This window comes from Podarcis muralis, chromosome 13 (genome assembly GCF_964188315.1).
Source record: "Podarcis muralis chromosome 13, rPodMur119.hap1.1, whole genome shotgun sequence".
NCBI lineage: Eukaryota > Metazoa > Chordata > Lepidosauria > Squamata > Lacertidae > Podarcis > Podarcis muralis.
Window position 1 is genome coordinate 29,975,848 of NC_135667.1, and position 24,674 is coordinate 30,000,521.

The 24,674-nt window shown below is 44.3% G+C and overlaps 1 protein-coding gene across 1 annotated transcript; it reads right to left on the minus strand.

Moving 5' to 3' along the window:
• Positions 1 to 190: 190 nt before the first annotated feature.
• LOC114582087 (keratin, type I cytoskeletal 19-like) lies at positions 191 to 10,710 on the minus strand. Its single transcript, XM_028702865.2, has 8 exons — positions 10,211 to 10,710; positions 7,449 to 7,531; positions 6,726 to 6,882; positions 5,539 to 5,700; positions 4,377 to 4,502; positions 3,972 to 4,192; positions 2,485 to 2,516; positions 191 to 493 (listed from the first exon to the last, which is right to left on the minus strand). Exons 1-8 carry the CDS (start codon positions 10,607 to 10,609, stop codon positions 396 to 398), a joined length of 1,278 nt encoding a protein of 425 aa, XP_028558698.2. The 5' UTR covers positions 10,610 to 10,710; the 3' UTR covers positions 191 to 395.
• Between the last annotated feature and the right edge of the window lie 13,964 nt (positions 10,711 to 24,674).

Genomic DNA, 24,674 nt, shown 5'->3' on the forward strand with positions numbered 1-24,674 from the left:
CCATAGGACGCACACACATTTCCCCTTCATTTTTGGAGGGGGAAAAGTGTGTCCTATGGGGCAAAAAATACGGTATTTTGGGGAAAATTTCATTCCTCGCTACTATGAGTTGAATAAAGAGCATGAAATCCACACTCGACTCCGAGTATATTTCAGATAATAACAAAACATACAGTTGCAGCCTTTGACATAATGAACACAGACTTTTCTTTTTAATTGGAAGAAACAGTCGATCAATTCTTTAGGAATAGCACATTGTTTCCTTTATCATTGAGTTCCCTTTTTAAAACTATAGAGAAGTATCATTTTGTCTTCAGAAAGGCAGGATTTGAAATCAGGTTATTTATTTTGGCCTTAACACAAAGAACGTAAAATGCGTGTCATTCCGCCACCGGCTACATCTTCTGTTCCCTCTCATCAGTTCTGGATGATACGACTTGCCCATCCACCATCTCTTCAACAACAGTCTTGATCCTCAGGACTTTATTCCTTTCTAGAAAGGGAGATAGAATCATAGAATTGGAAAGAACCGTGAGGGTCATCTAGCGGTGCAAGACTGTTTTGCCCTATGTGGGGTTCAAACCCACGACCCTGAGATTAAGGATCTTATGCTCTACCGAGTTATCCCAGCCCCCCGAAAAATATGTATCAGATGCATGCTTAGAATTCATTGGGTGCTTTAAACGATAATATAACATCATCAGTGGGCAAAAATTTCCTGTCTTGCTTGGAAGACCCCCTAATCATTTCGTTTTGGCATTATGGCTAGGGAGCAGGAGGTAGAAATTCTGCAAAGCTCATTATCAGTGAGGCCAGTGCCAATGCAAGAATGCGGCCTGACCACAAGAATGGTAAGAACCAGTTCAGGAGGGATCTAATGCTGACTGTTAGAGTGGAAAACAAGACCAGATAAGATGCACAGAGGACTTTGCTTGTACAGCAACAAAGCTTGAATTGCATAAGTGTTTTCAATGACTGGTTGGATGAAGAGATGGGGAGGGATTTTCCTGCTGGCTTTTGCAGCAGGATGACTGTTTGAATTCCTAGTGTGGTGGTGGGAAACTGGGCTCCTGCCACTCACGTCGCTGCAGCTTCTCTAGATGGGGCTAGTTTATTTTTAAAAAACCCAAATAAATAAAATATATAAATAAAATGCTGGGACAGGGCTAGGAAGTGGTAAGGTCAGGGCTATGTGGACCTCACCAGCAGGAGCTTCATCTGTTCACCTGGGCAGCCCTGACCTGGCCACCGTCCTCTCTTGCCCCAGACACAGTCCAGGTAAGTTGCACTGCTGCTAGTGACGTGAGAAGGACTTTGCTGTCTGTGCTGTGGATGTAATCTACTGAGAGCAGTCAAGTACAACATTCCTTGTTTTTCTAGAGTGGACCTGCAAGGGAATGTTTGATCCAGCCAGTCAAAACTTCCTATTCCTCCTGGCCTGGGAGCATCCTTCCTTGCATGTAACTAGTGGGTGGGCGTGACCTTTCCAGACCTGGTCAAAGGACAAGGCATGCTGCCTCTCTCCCTCTTTTCCATCTTCTTTTCGTCCTGCGAACTTCCTGGAATGAACTGCTGGCTGCCAGCCAAGCAGTCCCCCAGGACATCTTCCTTATGGGATAAACCTGTTAGTATAAGTTTGTAACTTTAAGCCTGAAGCCTGCCTTCAGGGATCACGCTGTGCTCTGCCTGAAAGCTTCATTTTATTGCTTATAAATAAGACTGTGGTGTCTTTATTCTTTTAGGAGAGATTTAAAAGGGGATCTTACCAGGAACATACAATTCAATCCGAGGGAGATTGAATTGCATAATAGTAAGGGGTTCTAATGAGCAATGAGCCTGCAACCAGATTTCTGCTGTGTGTGAGAAGGGGAATGTAAACTTTGCCAAGTAAAGGAACTTGCTAGCACAAGTTAGGAAGGATATTAATAAACAATATATCCTCTCCTGCCACCATTCCCATATGTGCCACCCCAATAGTCACTGCTGGCTGAAAGAGATTGTGCTCTGAGTTGACCAATAGGGCCCAAATGCTAAATTAAAGATGTAATGTACCCAAAACAATGTGAAAAGTGGTTCTGGCCACATGGCAGAACATGCATAAGTCTATATGGGTGCTGCCTAAAATACTTTTTGTACCACTGATGTACATGGTATGGATGGGTGGATTGCTGATGCTGGAGGAAGCCTGAAAGCCCTTTTCTGTGCAAGCCAGTGACCTGCAAGCAGAAGCTCCAGGTTTCAATCCCCAGCATCTAAGGGGGTTGGATAGCTGCTGCCAGTCCGTGTAGACAATACTGAGCTCGCTAGAACAATGGGACTGACTTAGTATAAGCGTCCTGTATCCCTAAAACAATGATGCAACACCCTCCTGCCAGAATGCAATGGACTTCTGAAAACAAAATCCCAACCAGGCCTCTCTGAAATGCTTTTTTCAGTGGGAACCTTCAACAAATGAGAGAGGGTGTTGACGATTCAGACGCATACCTTTTTCAGCTTCCAGTTCTTCAAGAATAGCCCTGTTTTTTTTATTAAAAAAAAGAAATAAAAACAGAATCAGATATAGCGTGTCATATAAATTAGAAAATCATAGCATCTTAGAGTTGGAAGGGATCCTGAGGGTCATCTAGTTTAACGCCCTGTAATGCAGGGATCTCAGCTAAAGCATCCTTGACAGATGGCCATTTGGTCTCTGCTTAAAAACCTCCAAGGAAGGAGAGTCCACCACCTCCCAAGGGAGTCTGTTCCACTGCTGAAGAAAGTTTTTTTTCCTGAATGTTTAGTCAGGATCTCCTTCCTTGCAGCTTGAAGCCATTGATTCGAGAGCAGGAGAAAACAAGCAGGCTCCCTTCTCCATGTGACAGCCCTTTAGATATTTGAAGATGGCTATCCCATCTCCTCTCAGCCTCCTCCTTTCCAGGATAAACATACCCAGCTCCTTCAAGTGCTTCTCCTAAGGCTTAGTTTCCAGACCCATGATCATCTTTACTTTATCGGGTTTGCTTTTTTAAAAAAGTTCCATCATTTGCTTATTGCATTTGGGTTCTTCATTTCTGTCTGGCTTGGGGAGAGCACACCAGGGCATTATACCAGTTAGGTCCCATGTCTGCAAGTGTAATGTAGCTTCCCTTCCCTCCCTCCTCTGCCTGCATCAGCTGCAGATTTGAAACCCCAGAGCAGATGCGTCTGTGTGCGTGAGACATAAAGGAAGGGGAAGTTCTGTTGCATGATTGAAAGCCGTCCCACTTGCACAATGACTCCACTGAATACAGCCCATTACTTTCTAGGTGAACGACAAGAGATAGCATCTCTTTAGCGGCCTGACATCTGCGTGGGCAAACTTCCTATATGGCCTCTGCATGCTCAGTGTATTGCTTTGCAGACCAGACATTTTAAAGCTCTCCTCCTCCTCTCTGCTCATTGCTTATTATACCATCTCTCCTTTGGGGAAGGTTCTCAGGCAGGGTGGAAGGAGAAAGAACTTGCCCATGTGAAGACCACCTGGTGGAAACCCTTACACATACGGTTTTCAATTGTAAACTATATGCTGATCTCTGCCAGCAATTTCTAGATGTGAACTCTGTATCCCCAAATGGAAACCAGAGTTAGAGGTCATACATTTTCTATTACTGGGTAATGATCAGGAGCTCACCAAGTTAGTGGCTAAATATCTCTATTTGGTTTTTTGCCGTCAAAATACACTGCTGATGTCTGATCTCCCTGGAGACCAAGAGATGTGATGATAGACTGCTCTGCCTCCTTTCTTTTAGCAAATGTTTTGTGCCACTGGGGAAGTGGTAATTCTGTATTGATTTGTTTTGGATGTTGTATGTGATGCCAATAAAGGTTTTACGTTACGATACGATTATGCCATCTGCTAGACCAGAGTCACTTTGCTCTGCTTTCCCCCACATCCCATAACATGCGGTCTGCTGACTCACACAATGCAAGCACCTTTGGACCAAATCCCTCACCTGCTGTCTTCCCCTTCCAGCAGGCGGCGATACGTGGCAATCTCTGCCTCTAGCTTGACCTTGATGTCCAAGAGGCTGCTGTACTCCTGGCTCTGGCGCTCCATGTCACTCCGCAGCTGCATCAGCTGGGCTTCCATGTTCCCAATGGAAGCCTGTATCTGGGCCAACATGGCTCCATAACGTGCTTCAGTTTCCGCCAGGATATTCTCCTGATCCGCTTTCTAGAAGAAGAGAGCAGATGTTCAATTCAAGAGGGTGTTCCCTAGCCTAGAATGTCAAGTGACCCATAGCCTGTGGGGTTGGTCAGCTGATTGACAGTGTTTGCATAGCTTTGAGGGATCAGGAACCCAAATGGTCATGCAATGAACCGAAAGCAGTAAATGTATTGCTGCACTTGAACGTTACCAAGTTAAGCTGGGATTGGAGTTCAATCTCCGTGGTCTGAAGTGTACGTCTCCGATCTGTGACCTCATTTCTATGGCCCTCAAGTTGTTGCGTAGTGGTGGTCACCTCTATATTCCATTCTTCAACCTAAAATACAAAGATGGAGAGAGAGAGATCCAATGGCGAGAAATCAAATGTTATCGTTGTTGGGGTGATTAACAGTGTAGCTGAATACGCTAATTAATTTCAACCTTGGATGGAAGCCCAGAGCCTATTAGAACAACAATCAGCAGAAAAAGGTGGGGGCTTTGGAGGAGGACTGTGCTTCAAAATATTAAGACTGAGAACAATGAGGAAAAAGCCCCCTGCATGATTATAGAAATACGGAATGGTCAAATAAAACAAGATAGGGAGTTATACCAGTGACTGACTGATTGAGAGAGGAGATTGTCAACATCAGGATTGGAAAACTGTGAAGTAATAAAGAGGATAGCAGAAAGAGAAAGGAGCATTTAGCTCTTAAAATCCAGAACATGGGAAGTTCCATTGAAATTAATTAATTTGGATTATATAATTGGCTATATTGGTTTTTGTTTTTGAATGTGGAAAGATTTGGTTTGATTTGTTATTAATATGAATGTTTTTTAAATTGGAAAATGAATATCTATATCTATCTATCTATAAACAGTGTAGCTGAATAGACTAAAATACACTGCTGAATGACAAAGGATGTGCCCCATAGTTGCAGCATATTTTTGTTATTTTAAAAAGAATTGCATATATATTTGTGTGTGCATGTATATGTGTATATGTAGCAGGCAGAATATCAAGAGGGGCATTCTCTCACACAGAGAGGGAAATGCCTCTTTTAAGATCAAACTTGCTATAATGTGTACATGCACCATTTGAAACCAGCCTTTGCTGGTTTTTGGAAGGCTCTCTTAGCCTGAATTTGCAGAACGGAACAATTACAGCGCTTGTCTGCTCATAAGTAAGTGCTATTGGATTCAGTTCTGGGGATGTAGGAACAGGATTGCAGACTTAACGTCCTATTTCCTCACAGTGTTTCATGAATAAACAAAATGGAGCGTGTCAAGTAGTTTTCACAGGTAAAATGCCATGCGAATGATTATTAGTCATAATAACAAACTTTAGTCATAACAACCATCATTACAAACATCACCTGTTTATCAAAACGGTCTTTAGCCTCTTGACGATTCTTTTCAGCCATGACTTCATACTGCTGGCGCATGTTGTCCATAATCTGGCCCAGATCAATGCCTGGAGCAGCATCCACCTCGACTGACACGGTGCCACCCAGCTGCTTCTGCAATCTTGCCTTTTCCTGCAAAAGACAAGTGATCATGATTATTCCGTGCTAGTTAATGTTGAAATCAGCATCAAATTCAAGGAATAGGGTCCTTTTTGGCTTCCCATATTCTGCTTATGGATGCAGGTGGCGCTGTGGTCTAAACCACTGAGCTTAGGGCTTGGCAATCAGAAGGTTGATGGTTTGAATCCCTGTGATGGGGTGAGCTCCCGTTGCTCGGTCCCAGCTCCTGCCCACCTAGCAGTTTGAAAGCATGCCAGTGCAAGTAGATAAATAGGTACCGCTCTGGCGGGAAGATAAACGGCATTTCTGTGCGCTGCTCTGGTTCGCCAGAAGTGGCTTAGTCATGCTGGCCACATGACCTGGAAGCTGTACGCCTGCTCCCTCGGCCTATAGAGCGAGATGAGTGTCGCAACCCAGAGTCGGTCACGACTGGACCTAACGGTCAGCGGTACCTTTACCTTTATTCTACTTAAATGCCCTGATATATGAGTTTTACCAGTCAACCGAATGAGATCTGTGTAGTCACAGGCTTTCAAGATCTGACTACTGCTTACTAATGCGGTCCGAGGGATGTAGGAAGGCATCATTTTCTGTTTTGTATCTGCTGCATGCAGCACTGTTTCCATTACCCTGCAGTTCGGCTTCCACCCAAATCTGTGTTGCTCACTTCGCTGTCTGCTCTGGTGAAATCATGCAACTTAGTAATTTAAGTAATTTATTCCCATTTTGTCTTCTCTGACATCTCTGCTAGATCCTCCCTCAAACTCTTTGGCCCTACTGGCAGGCCCATCTGAATATATTTTTCTGCCTAAGATGGTTTCCTCCTTGCATTCCATGTCCAAAAGCTTACCAAACTGGAGAACTGAATCTACTGCACCTGAGCATAGCAGATCAGGTTTGGGTGTGTATGCACAAGAACACCCACCATCTGTCACCTGAGGCAAATGCTTCACTCTGCCTATTGGCAGAGATGGTCCTGTGGACACCTGAAGCTGAGAAAATCCACAACTCTTTGGCTTAATGGGATGTTTTCTTACCTCGTCGTGATTTTTCTTGAGGTAAGCCAGTTCTTCCTTCAGACCTTCGACCTGATGCTCAAGATCAGACTTAGTCAGGGTCAAGTCATCGATGAGTCTGGCTAACCCTGCTGTGTCATTTTCCACACTTTGTCTGAGACCCAGCTCATTCTCGTATCTGTTTGATGTTCAAAAAGACATGTCAGCTTCCTTTTTAGTAAACTGGACCAATTCCCCAGTAGTTGTTAATTTCACTGGCCAATACGACTACAATGGACCTCTTTATGATAGCTGAATCCTGAATTCTGGGTCTGTTTGTTTTTTAAATGTTCTTGGGTAGATGCTTACAAACAATTGCTACAGTGATTATGGTGATCTCTTGAAATATGGCAATCCTATCTCAGCCTAGTTTACCACACAGGGTTTTTGAGATTAAATGAGGAAGGGGAAAACCATGTACTACACATTGAGCTACTTAGAGGGAAAAGCGGCATATAAATGCAAGCAATAAATGAATGAATGAATGAATGAATGAGTGAATGAAAGTAGACTGCATAAAATCTTCACAGATTTTACGATTTCCACTCCTGCCACCTGTGGAACTGGAAAGACATTCCCATAGTTCCTGCTTTTCCTTTGAGAAGCCCATATCAGTGTGTGTAAGAGAGAATAATTGGTAATGAAATATTACTGTGCATGTTAATGGATTGCCATAATGTATTCATTGGGTTTTAACCTACGTACTTCACTCGGAAATCATCAGCTGCCAGCTTGGTATTGTCAATCGCCAATACAATCTGGGTGTTGGCCAATCGTTCTGCGATAATCTGGGGGGACAACAGAAAGTGAGGGGTTAGTCATGCAGCAAACCAACTCAGAAACTTAAAAGAGTTACCACCTCCAGGCAACGGAAGTTAGAACTGAAGGTCAGTGAAAGACAAGAGACAGCAATATAATGAAAAACAAAGGCCCAAAGAAGATCAGTGGAGAACTTTAAAAGGATGTTCTAATGAAGAACATGGGCCCTACCACTAGGCAGAGAGATGGCCAGCATGACTCAGCATGGACTGTTCTACTCTATCGCCTGATTCTGCTTTCCTTTCTTTAGGGGAATTGCTGTGGCCCAGTGGTAAAGGTAAAAAGTAAGGTAAAGGACCCCTAGACGGTTAAGTCCAGTCAAAGGCAACTATGGGGTTGTGGCGCTCATCTTGCTTTCAGTCCGAGGGAGCCGGCGTTTGTCCACAGACAGCTTTCCAGGTCATGTGGCCAGCATGACTAAACCACTTCTAGCACAACAGGACACTGTGAAAGAAACCAGCGCACACGGAAACACCATTTACCTTCCTGTTGCAGCAGTACCTATTTATCTACTTGCACTGGCATGCTTTCAAACTGCTAGGTTGGCAGAAACTGGGACAGAGCAACGAGAGCTCACTCCATTGTGGGGATTCGAACTGCAGACCTTCTGATCAGCAAGCCCAAGAAGCTCAGTGGTTTAGACCGCAGCGCCACCTGTATCCCTAAGGCTCAATGGTAGAGCACATGCTTAACATGCCAAAAGCTGCAGGTTCAATACCCAGCATCTCAAGGTAGGGTAGGAGACCCTGGAGTGCTTCTACCAGTCAGCTGCTGTTTTCAATAGTCTGACTCAATATAAGGCAGCTTCCCAGTGCTATTTTTCTAGAAAAAGAGGTGTTGGTACTCACCATGAACACCTCTCTAATCTCTTAGTATGGCAATGGCGCCCACTTGAGAGGTGCCGGAACTGAGTTCCTGGAAAAGAGCCCTGCAGCTTGCTAAATTCCTACATTTCCCCCTGGGTGGATTAGCTGCAGTTCTAAAGCAAATTTGGTCTTACATTTCCCAATAATCTTGAAAAGAATTCCCACCCTGCTCAAATGGGAGCACGTAATGTTGGGGGCAGCTTCTCATGGAAATCTTCTCAAAATTCCAAGTGCCCGCATGTAAGTTTTGCTTGGTCGCAGGGTTTTTATTTGCTCTTGAAAACCACACAGTGAAAATTATCACAAATCTAGAAGCTACGACCTGAACATGGACTCTAGCCCTTCTCCCTACTTCCATACATGGCACCTCCCAAGTCTCAATCGACCACGTATTTACTTTTCTGTGGGTGCAACTTTATGGCAGAGATTAGATTAGGTACAAAAGGGTGAGGAAAGAGGGTGGGGCGCATGATTTAAATGGCACGCTCGTAAGGCCATTCTCATCAGCATTTGGGATTTTATAACAGGTTTTAATTGACTCATGGTAGGGTGTGGGAAGAGTAAATAGGGAAGTGCACCCCCCACCCCGACATAGGAGTAGTAGTAGTAGTAAGTTTAGTGAATAACATGCATGGCGAAAACAGATGATTCCTTCTCAAGGAGCTTCAATATTTTCTGACAGGCAGACATTTTGATCTGATTATGGGACAGTTCTGCTTTTTCACTAGAGTCTCTTAACACGGCCAAGGCACTTTCCCAATGAAATAAAAATTGTGGGTTGAATTAATCTAAGGCAGACCCAGAGCAGATCCACTAAAAGCAGCAGACATGACTAATGTAAGTTCATTGATTTCAGTCGGTCTGCTCTGACTACAACTTGGCTAGATACAAAGTTGTGGTTCCATGCCCCAGATAACACAGTGCTATTTGATCCCAGTTGTGCTCATTGCTCAAACAATTGTTTAAGAACAAAAGTCAAATATGCCTCTGCAGAAGGACTGTTCTATTTTAGTGTTCTGCTTAGTTGTATATAATGATGATGATATAATAATAATAATAATAATAATAATAATAATAATAATAATAATAATAATTTATTTATACCCCACCCATCTTGCTGGGCTTCCCCATGCACTCTGGGTGGCTTCCAACCAAATATTAAAATACAGTAATGCATCAAACATTAAAAGCTTCCCTAAACATAAAAAAGAAGCATTGCATTGTTGGGAAGCCTTCCAAGTTATTCACTGTGCGGGGAAATGTGCAGGTCATGACTGAAGGCCACTTTGCCACACCTCCAGGCTGATGGGCAGGATGACCATGATGGATGGATGACCTTTGCATGTGGTGACCGATGACATGAGTCCATAGAGATCATAGATCATAGAATCATAGAGTTGGATGGGACCCTGAGGATCGTCTGGTCCAACCCCCTGCAATGCAGGAATATGCAACTGTCCCATACAGGGATCGAACCCGCAGTCTTGGCATTATCAGCACCACAGTCTAACCAAGTGTGCTATCTAGTTCACATGGTGTAATGAGGTCATAGCTCACCCACTTGGTCAGGGTCAGGCCAGCAGATATCCTCAAGCAGTGCACTGCCAGCAAAAGGCGATTCAGGAGAGCCATAACTGTGAGAAAATCAGCATGAGCTGCTCTGAGTTAAAATAACTTTTTGGCTTGATTAATATACACGTGTAAGGAAATGGCACACTGTCTACCCTTCACAGGCTCATACCGTTATCCAGTCAATGGTTTAGAATTTGAACATCATCTTACCTTGTTCTGGAGGTCCTCAATGGTTTTGAAATACATGCTGTAGTCTTGCTTAGCAACAGGGGAGCACTTCTCATACCACTCGCGGATCTGCATTTCAAGCTGAGCGTTGCTTTTTTCCAAGGAGCGCACCTTTTCCAGATACACAGCCAAGCGGTCGTTCAAATTCTGCATTGTCGCCTTCCCATTGCCAGCAAGCAGCAGGTCGCTGGTGGACGCACCAAGCTGAAAGCCACCACCCAAGCCACCATAGCTGGTGCCGGTGGAGATCCGGGTGCCGTACCCACCAGCTCCTCCATGGACACTGGGCGCTCGGTATGTTTTGACTGACGATGATTTGTAGATTGAGCCAGCTAGGCTTGGTCGAGAAGACTGAACAGAGGAAAAGCCAGAGAAAGCCATTGATTCTTCTTCTTCTTCTTCTTCTTCTTCTTCTTCTTCTTCTTCTTCTTCTTCTTCTTCTTCTTCTTCTTCTTCTTCTTCTTCAGCAGCTAAGGAACTACCAGCTTCAGAGACTCTATTGTAGGAAATGATCGGTCGGGCAAACTTGTTAGACCTTTATACCTGGTGTAAAAGAAAGAGGCTTGACCGTGTCAAACTCCACCTCTGCTGATAAGCCTGTTAAGGTGGCAATGACATTCTCAACATTTTGCCCCAACCCATCGTCGGGCAATAAAAGAGACATTTACCACTAACAATCCAATGTTTAATCAACGCTTCACCTATGCTTCAGTCCAAAGTCTGCAGGGATCCGGGTTTCTTTGTGATTATGTTGGAGCAAGGATACACCCTTCTGAATGATTTATTGCACCATCTCACTCTATAGGCAGCCATAGTCCTGTAAAATGTGCCCCTTTCCCTCTGGATAAACTAACAAAACGGAAGCGTCAGTGTGTGGGAGGGCTGGAAGCTACTCTCTATGGAGGGAAAAGGTAGCTGGAACATGTTGAATTCCTGCCTGAATCCACCCTTGCTTTTTGGGTCAGTGCTTCTGGCTGCTAACCAGAAGGTTGGTGGTTTGAGCCCAACCAGGGACGGCTGTGGGCAGGATTCTGCATTTGCAAAGGGGTTGGACTAGATGACCCTCAAGATCCCTTCTGACTCTACGATTCTATGATTTCACAGGAATGAGCAAATTCCTCTGCTCTGTTTGCAGGGAAGGCAGGCAGGCAGGCAGGCACGGTGTAAATACTATCAAAAAGCAGAATTCGACCTCACTGTGGTTTTAGCAATGGGCATGTTCATGAGGGTGAAACCCAGTTTCTTGTTTCCCACACGCATCTTCTTGATCACAGTGAGAACAGGATGCTGGACTAGATGAGCCACTGGACGGATCCAGCAGGGTTCCTCTTACTTTCTCAGTGGATCATGACTCCACCAAATATGAATGCAGATGAAACTGAGCAGTGGTCATTTTTATGGTAGGGCAGCCTTGTAATTAAGCATTTGCCTGGTAGCCAAAGGTGACAAGGAATTCCATGCAGGCAAGTGAGTAATGCAGAAAGGGAGGAGCACTCTGTCCCAATATAGAAACCAAGTCGGCTGCAGGAGATGGGAAGCCTCGTCTTCCTCTGCACTCATCATATAAATGCAGCAGGTCACTGGTGGAAATAGAGCTCTCTGCCCCTCCACTGCCAGCCCCCAGCAGTTTAGCCAGGTTTTAAGTTCTGCCCCCCCGCTTATAATCTTTGCAAGTTTATTATTTGCAATGCTAATATAATCCCCCGTTTGCCTTGCAGTCTGTGGCCTGCCTCAGTGCTTCTGTACTCTGGAGGCATTGGCAGGCTTGCACTTTAATCCTCTATTTCAGGGTTCGCCAGCATGGTGTCTGCTGGTGCCAGTTTGCCCACCAGGACCTCCTGTGGTGTTAGTGAAAGTTTTCAGTAAAAGTTACTTCAGAAATCCACAGTGCATGAAAATCCTGCTTGTACTACATCCTCTTAAACGTATTTTATTGGGTGCCTTCTTTTATTGCCTTCCTTCTGTTCTGAACTGAGGAGAGGTGCAAAGAGCTTCTCTCTGTGAATGCTGTGGTGGCTAATGTAAGGGATAGGACAGCATGGCTGCACTATTTTGTGGTACCCTCTATCTTTCTGCTCCGTTAGATGCAGCAGCCATTTTGTGTCATGCCACATTCCCGAGGCAGCCATTTTGTGATTGGTGCCAATGGAGCAGTCTCAAAATTCCAAAAAGATTCAAGACCCCTGCTCTAGTTTCTGCTTGGATTTGGATTCGGCCCACCATGGTCCTTTAGGCTATGTGCTGGCCTGCCATCCTTTGCCCCACAACCGTGTGCAATATTGTCTCTATTTTCATCTGTGAAATATTGGACATCAACGGAGGCAGAGGCGCCGTCTTCTGAAGCACATTGTTCTGACATTGCTCTCAGCCCAGCTCCAGCAATTCAAGGCCTCAAAAAGATTGAGAGGGCCCACAGTGCCTCAGCCCCCTGGAGACAGCAACAATGGGTGATGTTCCTCCCACTGCCGCCGCCCCGTTCTGAGAGTCTAGTCATCCTGGTGACACATCGCAAATGCAAAACATGATAATGGAAAGCTAGGGCATACATGGCTTTGATCAAAGCATGGATGGCAGATGTGTAATCTATAGACTTTATAGCTGAAGGTGCTTCAGGGCATTGCAATTACATTAACTGGCTGCATCTTTAAGCTGCACCTGTCATTCATTCAACAATGAATGCTCAGAGAGTCTGTTGTAGGTCGCAGCATCTGGTACCCAAAGCCTGGGGTATGGAATTGTGAAGGCCTTGCTATTCAGAGAGTCTTACTCCTGTTTTCTCTTGCTTGTGCTCTTTCTTTTTGAACACCTGGTTTCCGGGTGGAAATAAATGCATTTTCATTGTGAGAGAATGAATTGCAAAGAGATGCTATAAATGCATCCAATTTGCTCTGTCTGCTACCGCAAGTGCCCTTTGCACTAGCAGGTGGGTGAGTTTTAATCTTGGGCAACAGGGGATTCCCGTGTGGCTGTTGCTGCAGCAGAGGTTCATCTCGCAATGGGCTTTTTTGCGTTCTCTTCCGCAACAATGTCCCACAATGGTGGAAAGAAATTCACCAGTGTCACAACAATACTGCTAAGTTACTGGTCGCTGATGCCCATGGCCGGATTTAGATGAAGAGAGGCCCTAAGCTACTCCACTTGTGAGGCCCCTCCCCATCCCCCACCCTCACAACTAGAGGAAAATGGAAGAGTGTTATAAATAAAATTGAGTGAAGCCAAGGATGACGACGGGTATTTAAAATTCTGCAATTCACAATTTCTCCTCTAAAGGACATAAGAGATTATTGTTAAATACCATGGTGATTTTTAAAATGCATAAAATTAATACTGAAAAACTTTTGCAATAACTGGACTTTGTAAATCTTTTGTGGAATAAGAATTATTTTTTAGGAAAATGAAGTTGTACAGTGGTGCCTCTGGTTACGTACTTAATTTGTTCCGGAGGTCCGTACTTAACCTGAAACTGTTCTTAACCTGAAGCACCACTTTAGCTAATGGGGCCTCCCACTGCTGCCACGCCGCCGGAGCACGATTTCTGTTCTTATCCTGAAGCAAAGTTCTTAACCCGAGGTACTATTTCTGGGTTAGCGGAGTCTGTAACCTGAAGCGTGTGTAACCTGAAGCGTATGTAACCCGAGGTACCACTGTAATGTTATTCTTAAAAAAATCGTGGGCCTGGCCAGGGCAAAGGCGGTCATCCTCTTATATACCTACTGGGATTGACAAGGCATCTGACCACCAACTGAATCTTATAGTCATCATTTAACACTTGGGGGAAATAATTAGCATCACATGTCATGTGCATGGAAGTTGCTGAACCAATTAACCAGCTAGAAGGATTACTGTTAATAGCACCAGTTTTCCTATAACTTGATATTGCTGGATAGTTTTGATGAACTGCAATAGCATTTTTAGTTTGCTTTCTGTTGTCACCCTGGAACTTTTCTTTATTAGTGCCACTTTGTTTTGTATGATTCCTTGCAAATGAAGGAAAACAACTTTTCTGCTTGTATATGTTAATAATAAGATTTTGGTTACTGAGGACAAACAAGATTGTACAAAAACAAAATTGGGCCTGGCCAGGACATAGGCGCCCTGACTGTGACAAAGGTGACCTGTGTGCTTGCTTGATTAACAGCTGTTGGGAACTTCAAGGTTCCTGCTCTCCCTTCTTATGGTTTGTGTACTGGACCTGGAGACTTCAATAGAGAGCATTCTATGTCAAGAAGGAGGGCAAGTGGGCACTCTACCAAATGACAGGGCAGGAGTTACACAAAGCAGGGCCTTTTCACTGGTGGTGCCCATTGTATGCCTCACTCTTCCCAGACCTGCTCTCTGTTGGCCTGTATTTTGGAGCGTTATAATTTAGGAAGACTTTGGAAGAATGGGTTGACAAGTCTTATCAGTTGCTGACGTGTGAGCGGATTTTATTTGCTGCTATTCTGTGCTTCTGATGCACCAGGGTTTACACCAGCGTAATAGAGTTGGCTAGGATGCCAGAAGGGATACAGTTTATGAGCTTTCTCCATTATCTGCACAGCAGGGGGTGTTTAGTCAACAGTGCAAGGGCTGAGCTGAAGCATTCCCTGCTGGTTACCTGCTTTTAGCAATAGGGGTTGCTGTTTGGTGGTACCCAATTGGTTAGCTGTCAGATTCTAGAGCTTCCTATTGGTGGCTCTTAGGTAATTCACAAAATACAGAGTCCATTCATAAAACACAGTGTTCATTCATAAACGTGCAAGTTTATGGCCATGCTGAAGTGTAGTGCTTATGCGACTGTCAATAAAAGGTGGCTGGGCTCATTGTCTTGGGGTTTGGGGGTAAGAGGTGACAAAACTGATTTCCAATAAGTGCCCCCCCCATTTCCATAACAAATCCTTGAGTCTGTACTCTGAATGGTGACACCAGGGACCTAGAAGGTGCAGGGCTTGTCAGCCCAACCCCTGCACAGTCCCATCAGGGCTGACCTTAAGGCAATTGGAGCAGTTGGGCCAAATTGGGCCCCGCGGACCGTTCCTAAGAGGGCCCCTGCACCAGGGCAATCTAGATAGATTTTATTTATATCTATAAGATTTTGCAGACTTTGGCTGTGGACTGGGGCCCTACAAAAAAAAAATGCAAGTTGCGCCCCACTGCTTGAAACTGGGCCCCACTGGCTAGCCCTGAGTCTCATAGTTGCTGGGCCTGAGTTGCCCTGCCCTTGCATGAAGTCTTGGGTTTGCAATTTTGGGAGAGGGGAGACTGCGGCACTGGGGAGAGGGCAGGCTGGCAAGGCCCCCTAGATTTAGAGGCCCTAGGCTTCAGCCTACTTAGCCTATACATAAATCAGGCACTGCTGATGCCCATTGGGACTGACGGCGGAAATGGCAGGGAACACAAACAGTAGGTGGAGCCAATGACACACGGAACTAAATAATTCTAGATTTCTTCCCATCCTCCTCCCAGCTGAACCCTACAGGAAGAGAAGGAGGAAGGTGACAACCCGAGAGTAAAGCTGCTGTAACAATGGAAGCAGTTTGCAGGGGGCGGGGGTATTATAAATCATTGAAGGTATGTAAAATAATGGCTGGATTTGTTTGATTCCCGAAGCCATAGGTTTTGGGTTCGGTATGGGTGCAGCTGCTTAGCGTAAACGTAAATAAGGCAATTCACGAGAACAGAAGTTCAAGGTTCGCTAGTCAAATCTCTTAGATAAGAACCTTAGAAAACCGAGCAATGTCTCTTTTATTTGCTTATTAATAAATAGACAAGTGTTCATCTGTGCTGGTCTGCAGCCAAAATAAAGTTTGATACGTACTGATACAAGTGTTCATGTGTGGGCAGGAGGGGAAGGGGAAATAGGTGAGGTCTTTTCATTTAGATTACTTTCCTAGCTTCAGTGTGACAGGTTGTAAAGAGCCCTTTTTAAACTGAGTTGCGGACAGGGGTCTCCTAACCACTCCCAGTACCCTTAACAATTTGCAGCACCCATAATCCTTTGGGGGAAGCCATGACTGTTTAAATGTACGGGGCGAATGCAGCCTATGTTCCGAGTTGCTCAGTTCCTATGCAAATCTGCAGAAACCCAACACCTCGAGAATGATATACCGTATTTTTCGCTCTACGAGACGCACCTAGTTTTTGGAGGAGGAAAACAAGAAAAAAAAAATTCTGAATCTCAGAAGCCAGAACAGCAAGAGGGATCGCTGTACAGTGAAAGCAGCAATCCCTCTTGCTGTTCTGGCTTCTGGGATAGCTCCGCAGCCTGCATTCGCTCCATAAGACGCACACATATTTCCCCTTACTTTTTAGGAGGGAAAAAGTGAGTCTTATAGAGCAAAAAATATGGTAAGCGCTTCAACCCATCCTTCTCCCCGAGAAAGGAGATTTTTTTCAACATAGCTAGACCTTTCAGAGGAAGACAAACTACAGAGCTGTTTGTTACCTGGTAAAGCGGTACAGAGAAGCATTTGATATTTCCCCCCTCCTTTTTCCACAGCGCTTCCAGCAGCACGGCAAAGGTGAAGGCATATTTGTAGAGATAATGCTAGTGACTCACCCAGGCGCCGTGCGTGCCATTGGGGTTTACTCAAGCATCCACTTTTTAAAAAAAACCATTAAGGCGCAAGGGAACAGAGACACCTCTTTCGGGGCATGAACTCTCAGGTGCTGCTTCCATTTTAGAGTACATGGAGGAAGGAGGAGATGGTGGTGGCAGAGGGAAAAGCCAAAATCCCGCCTTGAACAAGGTTCAGCAAACCCCTTAATTATAGTCAGTACAGTGGTACCTCGGGTTAAGTACTTACAAACAAACACTTCGGGTTACAAACTCATAACACTAGGTCCTGTGAAGCTGAATAGATACAAGAGAAGACACCCCCCCCCCCCGGGCAAAGTTAAGCCATGGCACTTGCTCCCATAGGAGGTAGTGATGGCCATAAACTTGGATATCTTTAAAATAGGATTAGACAAATTAGTGGGGGATGAGGCTGTCAAAGGCTGCTAGCCAGGATGACCAGGCTCTTCCTTCATGGAGGGGGGCAACAGTGCTTCTGAATACCAGTTGCTGGAAGCCACAGGAGGGGGAAATGCTCTTGTGCTCAGGTCTTGCTTGCAGGTTTCCCACAGGCCGCTGTGAGAACAGGCCGCTGGACTAAGATGGGCTATTGGCCTCATCCAGCAGGCTCTTCTTATGTTGTTCTTCTGAACGTGTGAATTATGGAGAATGTGTGCTGTTGAAATGCATCTATCATCTCTCTCTCTCTCATATCTATATCTATCATCTATCATCATCTATCTATCATCTATCTATCTATCATCTATCTATCTATCTATCTATCTATCTATCTATCTATCTATCTATCTATCATCTATCTATCTATCTATCATCTATCATCTATCTATCTATCTATCTATCTATCTATCTATCTATCTATCATCTATCATCTATCTATCATCTATCTATCTATCTATCATCTATCTATCTATCTATCTATCTATCTATCTATCTATCTATCATCTATCATCTATCTATCATCTATTTATCATCTATCTATCTATCTATCTATCATCTATCATCTATCTATCTATCTATCTATCTATCTATCTATCATCTATCATCTATCATCATCTATCTATCTATCATCTATCTATCATCTATCTATCTATCTATCTATCATCTATCTATCTATCTATCTATCTATCTATCTATCTATCTATCATCTATCTATCATCATCTATCTATCTATCATCTATCTATCATCTATCTATCTATCTATCTATCTATCTATCTATCTATCTATCATCTATCATCATCTATCTATCTATCTATCTATCATCTATCTATCTATCATCTATCTATCTATCTATCTATCTATCTATCTATCATCTATCATCTATCTATCATCTATTTATCATCTATCTATCTATCTATCTATCTATCATCTATCTATCTATCTATCTATCTATCTATCTATCTATCTATCTATCATCTATCATCATCTATCTATCTATCTATCTATCTATCTATCATCTATCTATCTATCTATCATCTATCTATCTATCTATCTATCATCTATCATCTATCTATCATCTATCTATCATCTATCTATCTATCTATCTATCTATCTATCTATCTATCTATCTATCTATCATCTATCATCTATCATCTATCTATCTATCTATCTATCTATCTATCTATCTATCTATCTATCATCTATCTATCTATCTATCATCTCTGTCTATCAATCTATCTAGGTATCTGTCATCTACCATCTCTCTATCTCTCCATCCCTATCATAGATGTGCTCTTCCTACTGACAGTTGCTTGAAGTGGCACTGCCTTCCTTTTCACCCATCATAATATATGTGTTCCTTCCTCACTAGAGGTCGCCATCTGCCTACAAGTTGCTAGCACATGGCTTAAATGCTCCCTGTTTAAGCTGATCTTAGTCTAATCAAAGCGGAAGTGGAGGAGAAGCATTTGAAATAGGAATGTACATAACCCCCTTCCCCCAAATGAAGACACACGATAGCTTATTGATTAATAAAGAGGCATGGTTTTACTATAAGAACAAAGGAATCTGCAAAAAGCAGGTAGCTCTTACACAGGTTAAGCTGGCCAGGATGCAGTATCCCTGCAGCATCTGGGCTTGACAAGGCATGTGGCCCATCCTGAGCCTACTCCAGCTGAGGAATCACATACTTCTTCCCTGAGCTAGTGAGCCCCACCTGTGCTGTGGGTCCTAGCCTGCCTTAGCCTTCTAGAGCGTACCTCCTGCAATCCTGCAATTGGAATAATTCAACCAAAATGACCAAAACCAATGAGCTCCATGCCATAAGGTGATTTGATGGGGGGGGGGGGATTTCAACTCTCCCATCTCCTGCGCCAGCTGCCAGCCACATGCTGTGATCATACCACATCTAGGGTTGCCGTACTTTGAAGAGCAAAAAAGAGGACACATTTGCCATTTTCCCAATCTTAAATTCAGCGTGCTCTTCTTCCTCCCCTCCCCTCCTCATTCTGTTCTTCTTTATCCCCCCCCCCCAAAAAAAAGTATTTCCCTCCTCTTTTCCTTAAAACCATTGTTTAAGTCATTGGCTTTCCCAGAGGTTTTTGTGGTGATGCAGCAAAAGTCCCAGAGTTCCATACCATTGAAAACCTTCTTAAGTTCTATTCCCATTTGCTGTTGGGATTTTCAGACAAAAACCTTTGCCAAAGTTTGGTGCCGGTTTGGAGTGAATTAGACAATGTTGTGTTTGGGGGGGGGCATTTGGGGTTTGCTGTATGAATTACTCCATTTGTGGGGCATTGCAAAATGCAACATTTTCGCTGCAAAATGACTGCAAACCTTTGGCACCAGTTTCGAGGGGATCCCAGATTTTGAAGCCCATTGCCCTCCTGATTCTGGGATGCAGTGGGGCAGGAGAGGATGGGGAAGCATCCAGCCCTTCACTTGCCTGATCTGCCTCACCCTCTTCTTCTTTTGACCCACCTTGTGTGCTACCCTTCAGCTCTGAAGCTTCCCCTTCCTCTGTCTCTTGCCTCCTGGCCAGTACAGTGCCCCACAAATCACTGACCCCTTTCTCCCAGGTCAGACTCCACCCCACTTCGCTCAGTTCACAGACGTCAACGTCCTGCCAGTCCCTGACGCTGATCTTGATCTTTTCACTCTTCCTCAGTTATTGAGAAGAGGAAAGTGCAGGTGGTTAAGGAAGTGTTAAAGTGTGTGTTTTCCTCATTTCTTCATGCACAGATTGTACCATGCAATGCGTGATGTGTACATTTCTACTTTCACTTGAGTCACTGCTGCCGGTTGCAGGCCAGGCAGAGCGGATTCCAAGCAGGCTCAAAATCCTGGCACCTTGCTCCTTAGAAATTACAAAATAACCTCTCTGTGTTAGGAACTGTACCTTGCCGGTGTTATAGACTCATTTGCAATTTCCGACTCTTGGAGCCAAAGGCAAATTAATGGTTACTTGTGCATTGCTCCTGGGAATGGGGCTCCTTAGGCCTGTGGGCCAAATGTGGTCTGGTAGGCCTCTGGGTTTGGTTGCTTAGGTCTCTCCCAAGGCCATACACCCTTTGTGGAAGGGAAGGCAGCTGTCATGGACTGGTTGGGTGCATGGGAATGGTGGGAGGAACCAACTGGGGAACCACCAAGAGAAGAAGGCTCAGAGCCTGGGGAGTAGTGGTGGGACGACAAAGGGAGAGGAGGCAGGAGAATGGGAAGAGGAGGTGTTGGAAGCTGAAGAGGTAACAGGGCTTAGTGAGCTGGGAGAGTCTGTGACAGAGAGAAATCTGGAATCAGAGGCAGAGGCTGAAGCAGCGGAGGATAGAGGCCAAGAGGCAGAGATAAGTCAGGTTAGTAAGGAGTCACTGGTCTCCTGCTGAAACAAGCTCCCCTTCCTGCTTGTCTCCCAGAACCAGAAGAGGCATGAAAAGGGCAGAGGAGAGGTTAGCTGCATGCAGTTGCAATCTCTGATTGCTTGGAAGAAGCCCGGGAGAGCAGGGGATTTAGACTGCTGTGACGAGGTGGGGACTGTCATTCTCGACAACTGATTTTCATGGAGGAAGACCACTGGGAATGAGCTGCTCTGTTCATTAGGCCTGACATTCAACCAAGTCTGTGGAGATCCTGTTTTTGCTAATGAAGAGCTAACGCCGTCTTTGAACTGTGTGATTACTGACTTCACGCTCCTGTGACAGCAGCCCGCAGGCTGAAAACAGGTTCCCAGTGGCGTACTGGCTTCTTCCCCTCTCCATTTTATCCTCACAAAAGCCCAGTGGATAGTTGGTGGTGGGGACTGACTAACAATCAGGTGGAAGGAGAGAGTGGGGTGACACCTATGGGGCACATTGTTACAAACCCCAGTCCCCACCACCAACTATCCACAGATGGGGGGCATCTTTCTATTTGAGAGCCTGCTGTACGTACATAAGACCCCCCCCCCCTTTGGAATTTAGGAGCCTGAAATTGTCAATCATGTGAAGCAAGTGCCCAAATAAGGGCTTATCCCTCCAAACAGAGGCTTATCCCTCCCTTGAAACCAAGAGCACTTTTTCAGTGGGCTTATGCTTCTGAGTCATCAGTTTTGGTTTTGAGCCCAGGGAGCCGGTTCCCTGATGAAGAGTCTTTCACTAAAAGAAGCCTAAATCAATATTTGCACTTTAGGATAACCTTGGCGGTTGCCTGTAAACTGTGGGAAACAAGCATGTCTTGTGGAAATGGAATGCCAAGTGGAACCGAGTGCTGCTGCTTTTAAAAGAACAGCAACAATTCCTTATAAAGAAAAATTGGCTGAGGGTAGTCAGGTGTCTTCTCAGAGGACCGGCAGTGGTGTGACGTAAGCACTGGGGTGTGAACACATCCATCTATAGTCTCTGCTCTCAGGTTCTACAGGCTTAAAAAAAATATTTTGCAAAACCTGCTTAACCAGATGCAACAGCAGGACAAAAGAAATGCATGTGTACACCCAGGAAAACAATGGCCTTATCATGTCACATTCCTGTCTTGAGAAAACTCATGTTTGTCTCCTGACAAGTATAATAGGAAATCGGTGACCAACAGGGAGGTCCTGTTTCTGAAACACATAAGCAGCCTGCCCCAACTTGATGCTCTCCAGCTCTAGATTGCAGCGCCTGTCAGCTCCAGCCAGCAAAGTCAATGGTCAAAGATGATGGGACTTGAGGTTCAAAACTTTTGGAGCTCACTGGGTTCGGGAAGCCTGCCCCACACAATGCAAAGATTTAACTAATTGTGTTGTCCATCTGAGAGCCGGAAAACATGGTCTGCCATCTTGATTCCAAATTGCTCCTGGGGTCCAAATGTTGGTGAAGAACACCACCTCCAACTTGGGAGTCCTTGTGCCAGGTTTTTGGTAATCTCTCAAGAGGTCTCTGAATGCTACAGAGAGCAGACAGACAGACAAACAAACAAACAGATGGACCAAACACTTTCTAAAATATATTGTAGATAATGTGGGGTTCTTTGTTTGTTTTGCATTATGTGTGTGCCTGCAAAGCTTGATCTTCTCCATGTTTTCCGGTTTATGAACCCCAATGGCTTCCAGGTGACTCATCCATAGAACTTTGCGTCACCTACACAGATTAAGAGACATTTGTAGCAGATCAGGTAACAGACGAAAGGCTGGAAACCTAAAACCCATGTGTAATTAAGAATCAGGAAAAGATTATGCAGTGAATACAAGTTTCTATGGAATTTGCTTAAATACAGTATGTTGCATCCAGTGAACTTTTTATTTTTAAAGGAATACTCTCATGTGACTCATTGGCTGCACCTGAAACCAAGGTGGGAAAACCCATATTGCTGGATTATTATTTTTGTTTCTATAATTCTAGCCTGACAGCTTCCTGTAGCATATATTTACTTCTCATTAAAGAACTCAACAACTGTTTTGTATCTGCAGTCTCCCTCCACCCCAGAATTAATAGGCACACCCCTGCATCCTTTTTGCTCATGCTCTTCTGCCGCCTGACACCTGCACACCTGTCTCCCTCCATGGCATTGGATTTTTAGCATCCATGCAACTATAAAACTAGTAAAAGTTCAGTGCTTGGAACAAACTAGTTCTGTTTAATGAGATTCACCGAATATGTCAAAAATCTCTGCACTATAGCTGAAAGTTGTTCCTGTAATTGCAGAGTGAACTGAATGTGAATTAAGTTTGTTTTGTTTGGGGGGCGGGCAGCTAAGAACTTTGCATTATTTCCCATTCATCTTCCAGTTCACTTTCTTAGGTGTGTTTTTCACTTTTTAGGCTCTTTGGGTTTTTGAGTTTCACAGCTGTTGAGGAAAATACAATAAACAATTCACTTTCCACTGTGTGCTTTTTCTCTGTCAAATTTGTCTAGCACATTTTTAATGTAGCAGACCTGTAACAGAAATAGGCACAGAGGCCTATGCAATGTCTTCATTCATAGCCATGTAGCTGTGTTCTCTTGCACAATACAGTGGATGCTCGGGTTGCGAATGTGATCTGTGTGGGATGCACGTTCGCGCACTTCTGCACATGTGCAAAGCGTGATTTAGCGCTTCTGCGCATGCACGACCGCCGATACCCGGAAGTAACTCGTTCTGGTACTTCTGGGTTTCGGCAGTCCGTAACCCGAAAAAACGCAACCTGAAGCGTCTGTAACCTGAGGTATGACTGTAAATGCAATTGTAGCTCAGGGCTGCACTATGCCCAACTGATGTGAGCTTCTGACGTGAGCTCCAGCACACCAGGCTCTGTCCTCATTATATGCAATTGAATTTGTGTAAACATTTACATGAGGTCCCTGCAGGTCATACGTTTTCCAGGGGACTGACCTGCTATTGCTGGAAATGCTGCTTACGATGTAGCTCCTCAAAGATATGGGAGAGGGGGATTGTTGGTTTGTTGTTGTTCTTATTTTTGCTATATATTTTATGGTTTTTATTTTGTGATTTTATGTTGTGAACCGCCCTGAGATCTGTGGATGAAGGGCTGTATATAAATTTTAATGGCGAAATACAACAACAACAACAACAACAACAACAACAGCAACAGCAACAACAACAACAAGTCAGACAATTATTTCCCATGTTGCTTCTTCTGGCTCAGTGAATTTTATTCTCCTTTTATAAATCAGCAAGCTTGAAGCTGGTAAAGTAAGGACGCCTACAACAATACCCAAAGTGTCCGAAGGCAGAGCGCTCCTTTTATTTTAGCTGGGAAGAATTGGCCCCAGTTTACAGAGCACATGAGTTTATAGTTTGGCTGGTAAGACACACTTTACAGTTTATATGATTCCATTTATTCTTACCAGAACTTATTGTAATATGGAGTCACATTAGAGAGAAAAATAATCTGTGCAGGAGGAGTGTTAGTGCAATTGGACATAAACACAGATGAATGTGGAAACAGAATGGAACAGACCTCTGAATGAACAGATACACAAATGACATAGACAAGAAATAGACACCCCTATTCCCTGTTTGGGAGTAAGCCTGAGGAACACAGGGGGACTTGCTTTTGAGTAGACATGCACCCCCAAATTTACAGGCATGGGTTGTGATTATTCATCAGCAACCAGGACTGGCTCGAAATGAAAACGATGGGTTTTTTTCCTTGTGTCATTTTGGGACACATTAAAGGCTAATCTTTAAATTGGGAGACATTTCCCAGGTGATGATGTGGTTAATGGTCCCTGAGCGATTACCGGTAATCGTGGCATCATTTTCTGTGGGTAGAGACAGCTGCATTTCCAAGGTGGCTTGGCACTGACGTTTGAGACTGAGGCAATATGCCACCTCTGCACTGCTTCCTTTCCACGCAACCTTGTTGACACAGGAAGACATCCTAGCAACAGATTTAATGATGAACTAGCCCAGGGAAAGAGTGAAACAACATCAGGTCCTAAACATTTAAGACTGTTGTCATAGTAAGAAGCTACTGCTTTGAGGTTTGCTTCTGGCCAAATGGT

What these genes read in the sequence shown, in the direction of transcription:
- LOC114582087 (XM_028702865.2), bottom strand. Translation starts at nt 10,609, where the DNA reads ATGGCTTTCTCTGGCTTTTCCTCTGTTCAGTCTTCTCGACCAAGCCTA. An exon ending in GCTGATGATTTCCGAGTGAA is followed by an intron (nt 6,883 to 7,448) that starts GTACGTAGGTTA and finishes AACATCAAACAG; the next exon opens with ATACGAGAATGAGCTGGGTC. An exon ending in AAGACCGTTTTGATAAACAG is followed by an intron (nt 4,503 to 5,538) that starts GTGATGTTTGTA and finishes TTTGTATTTTAG; the next exon opens with GTTGAAGAATGGAATATAGA.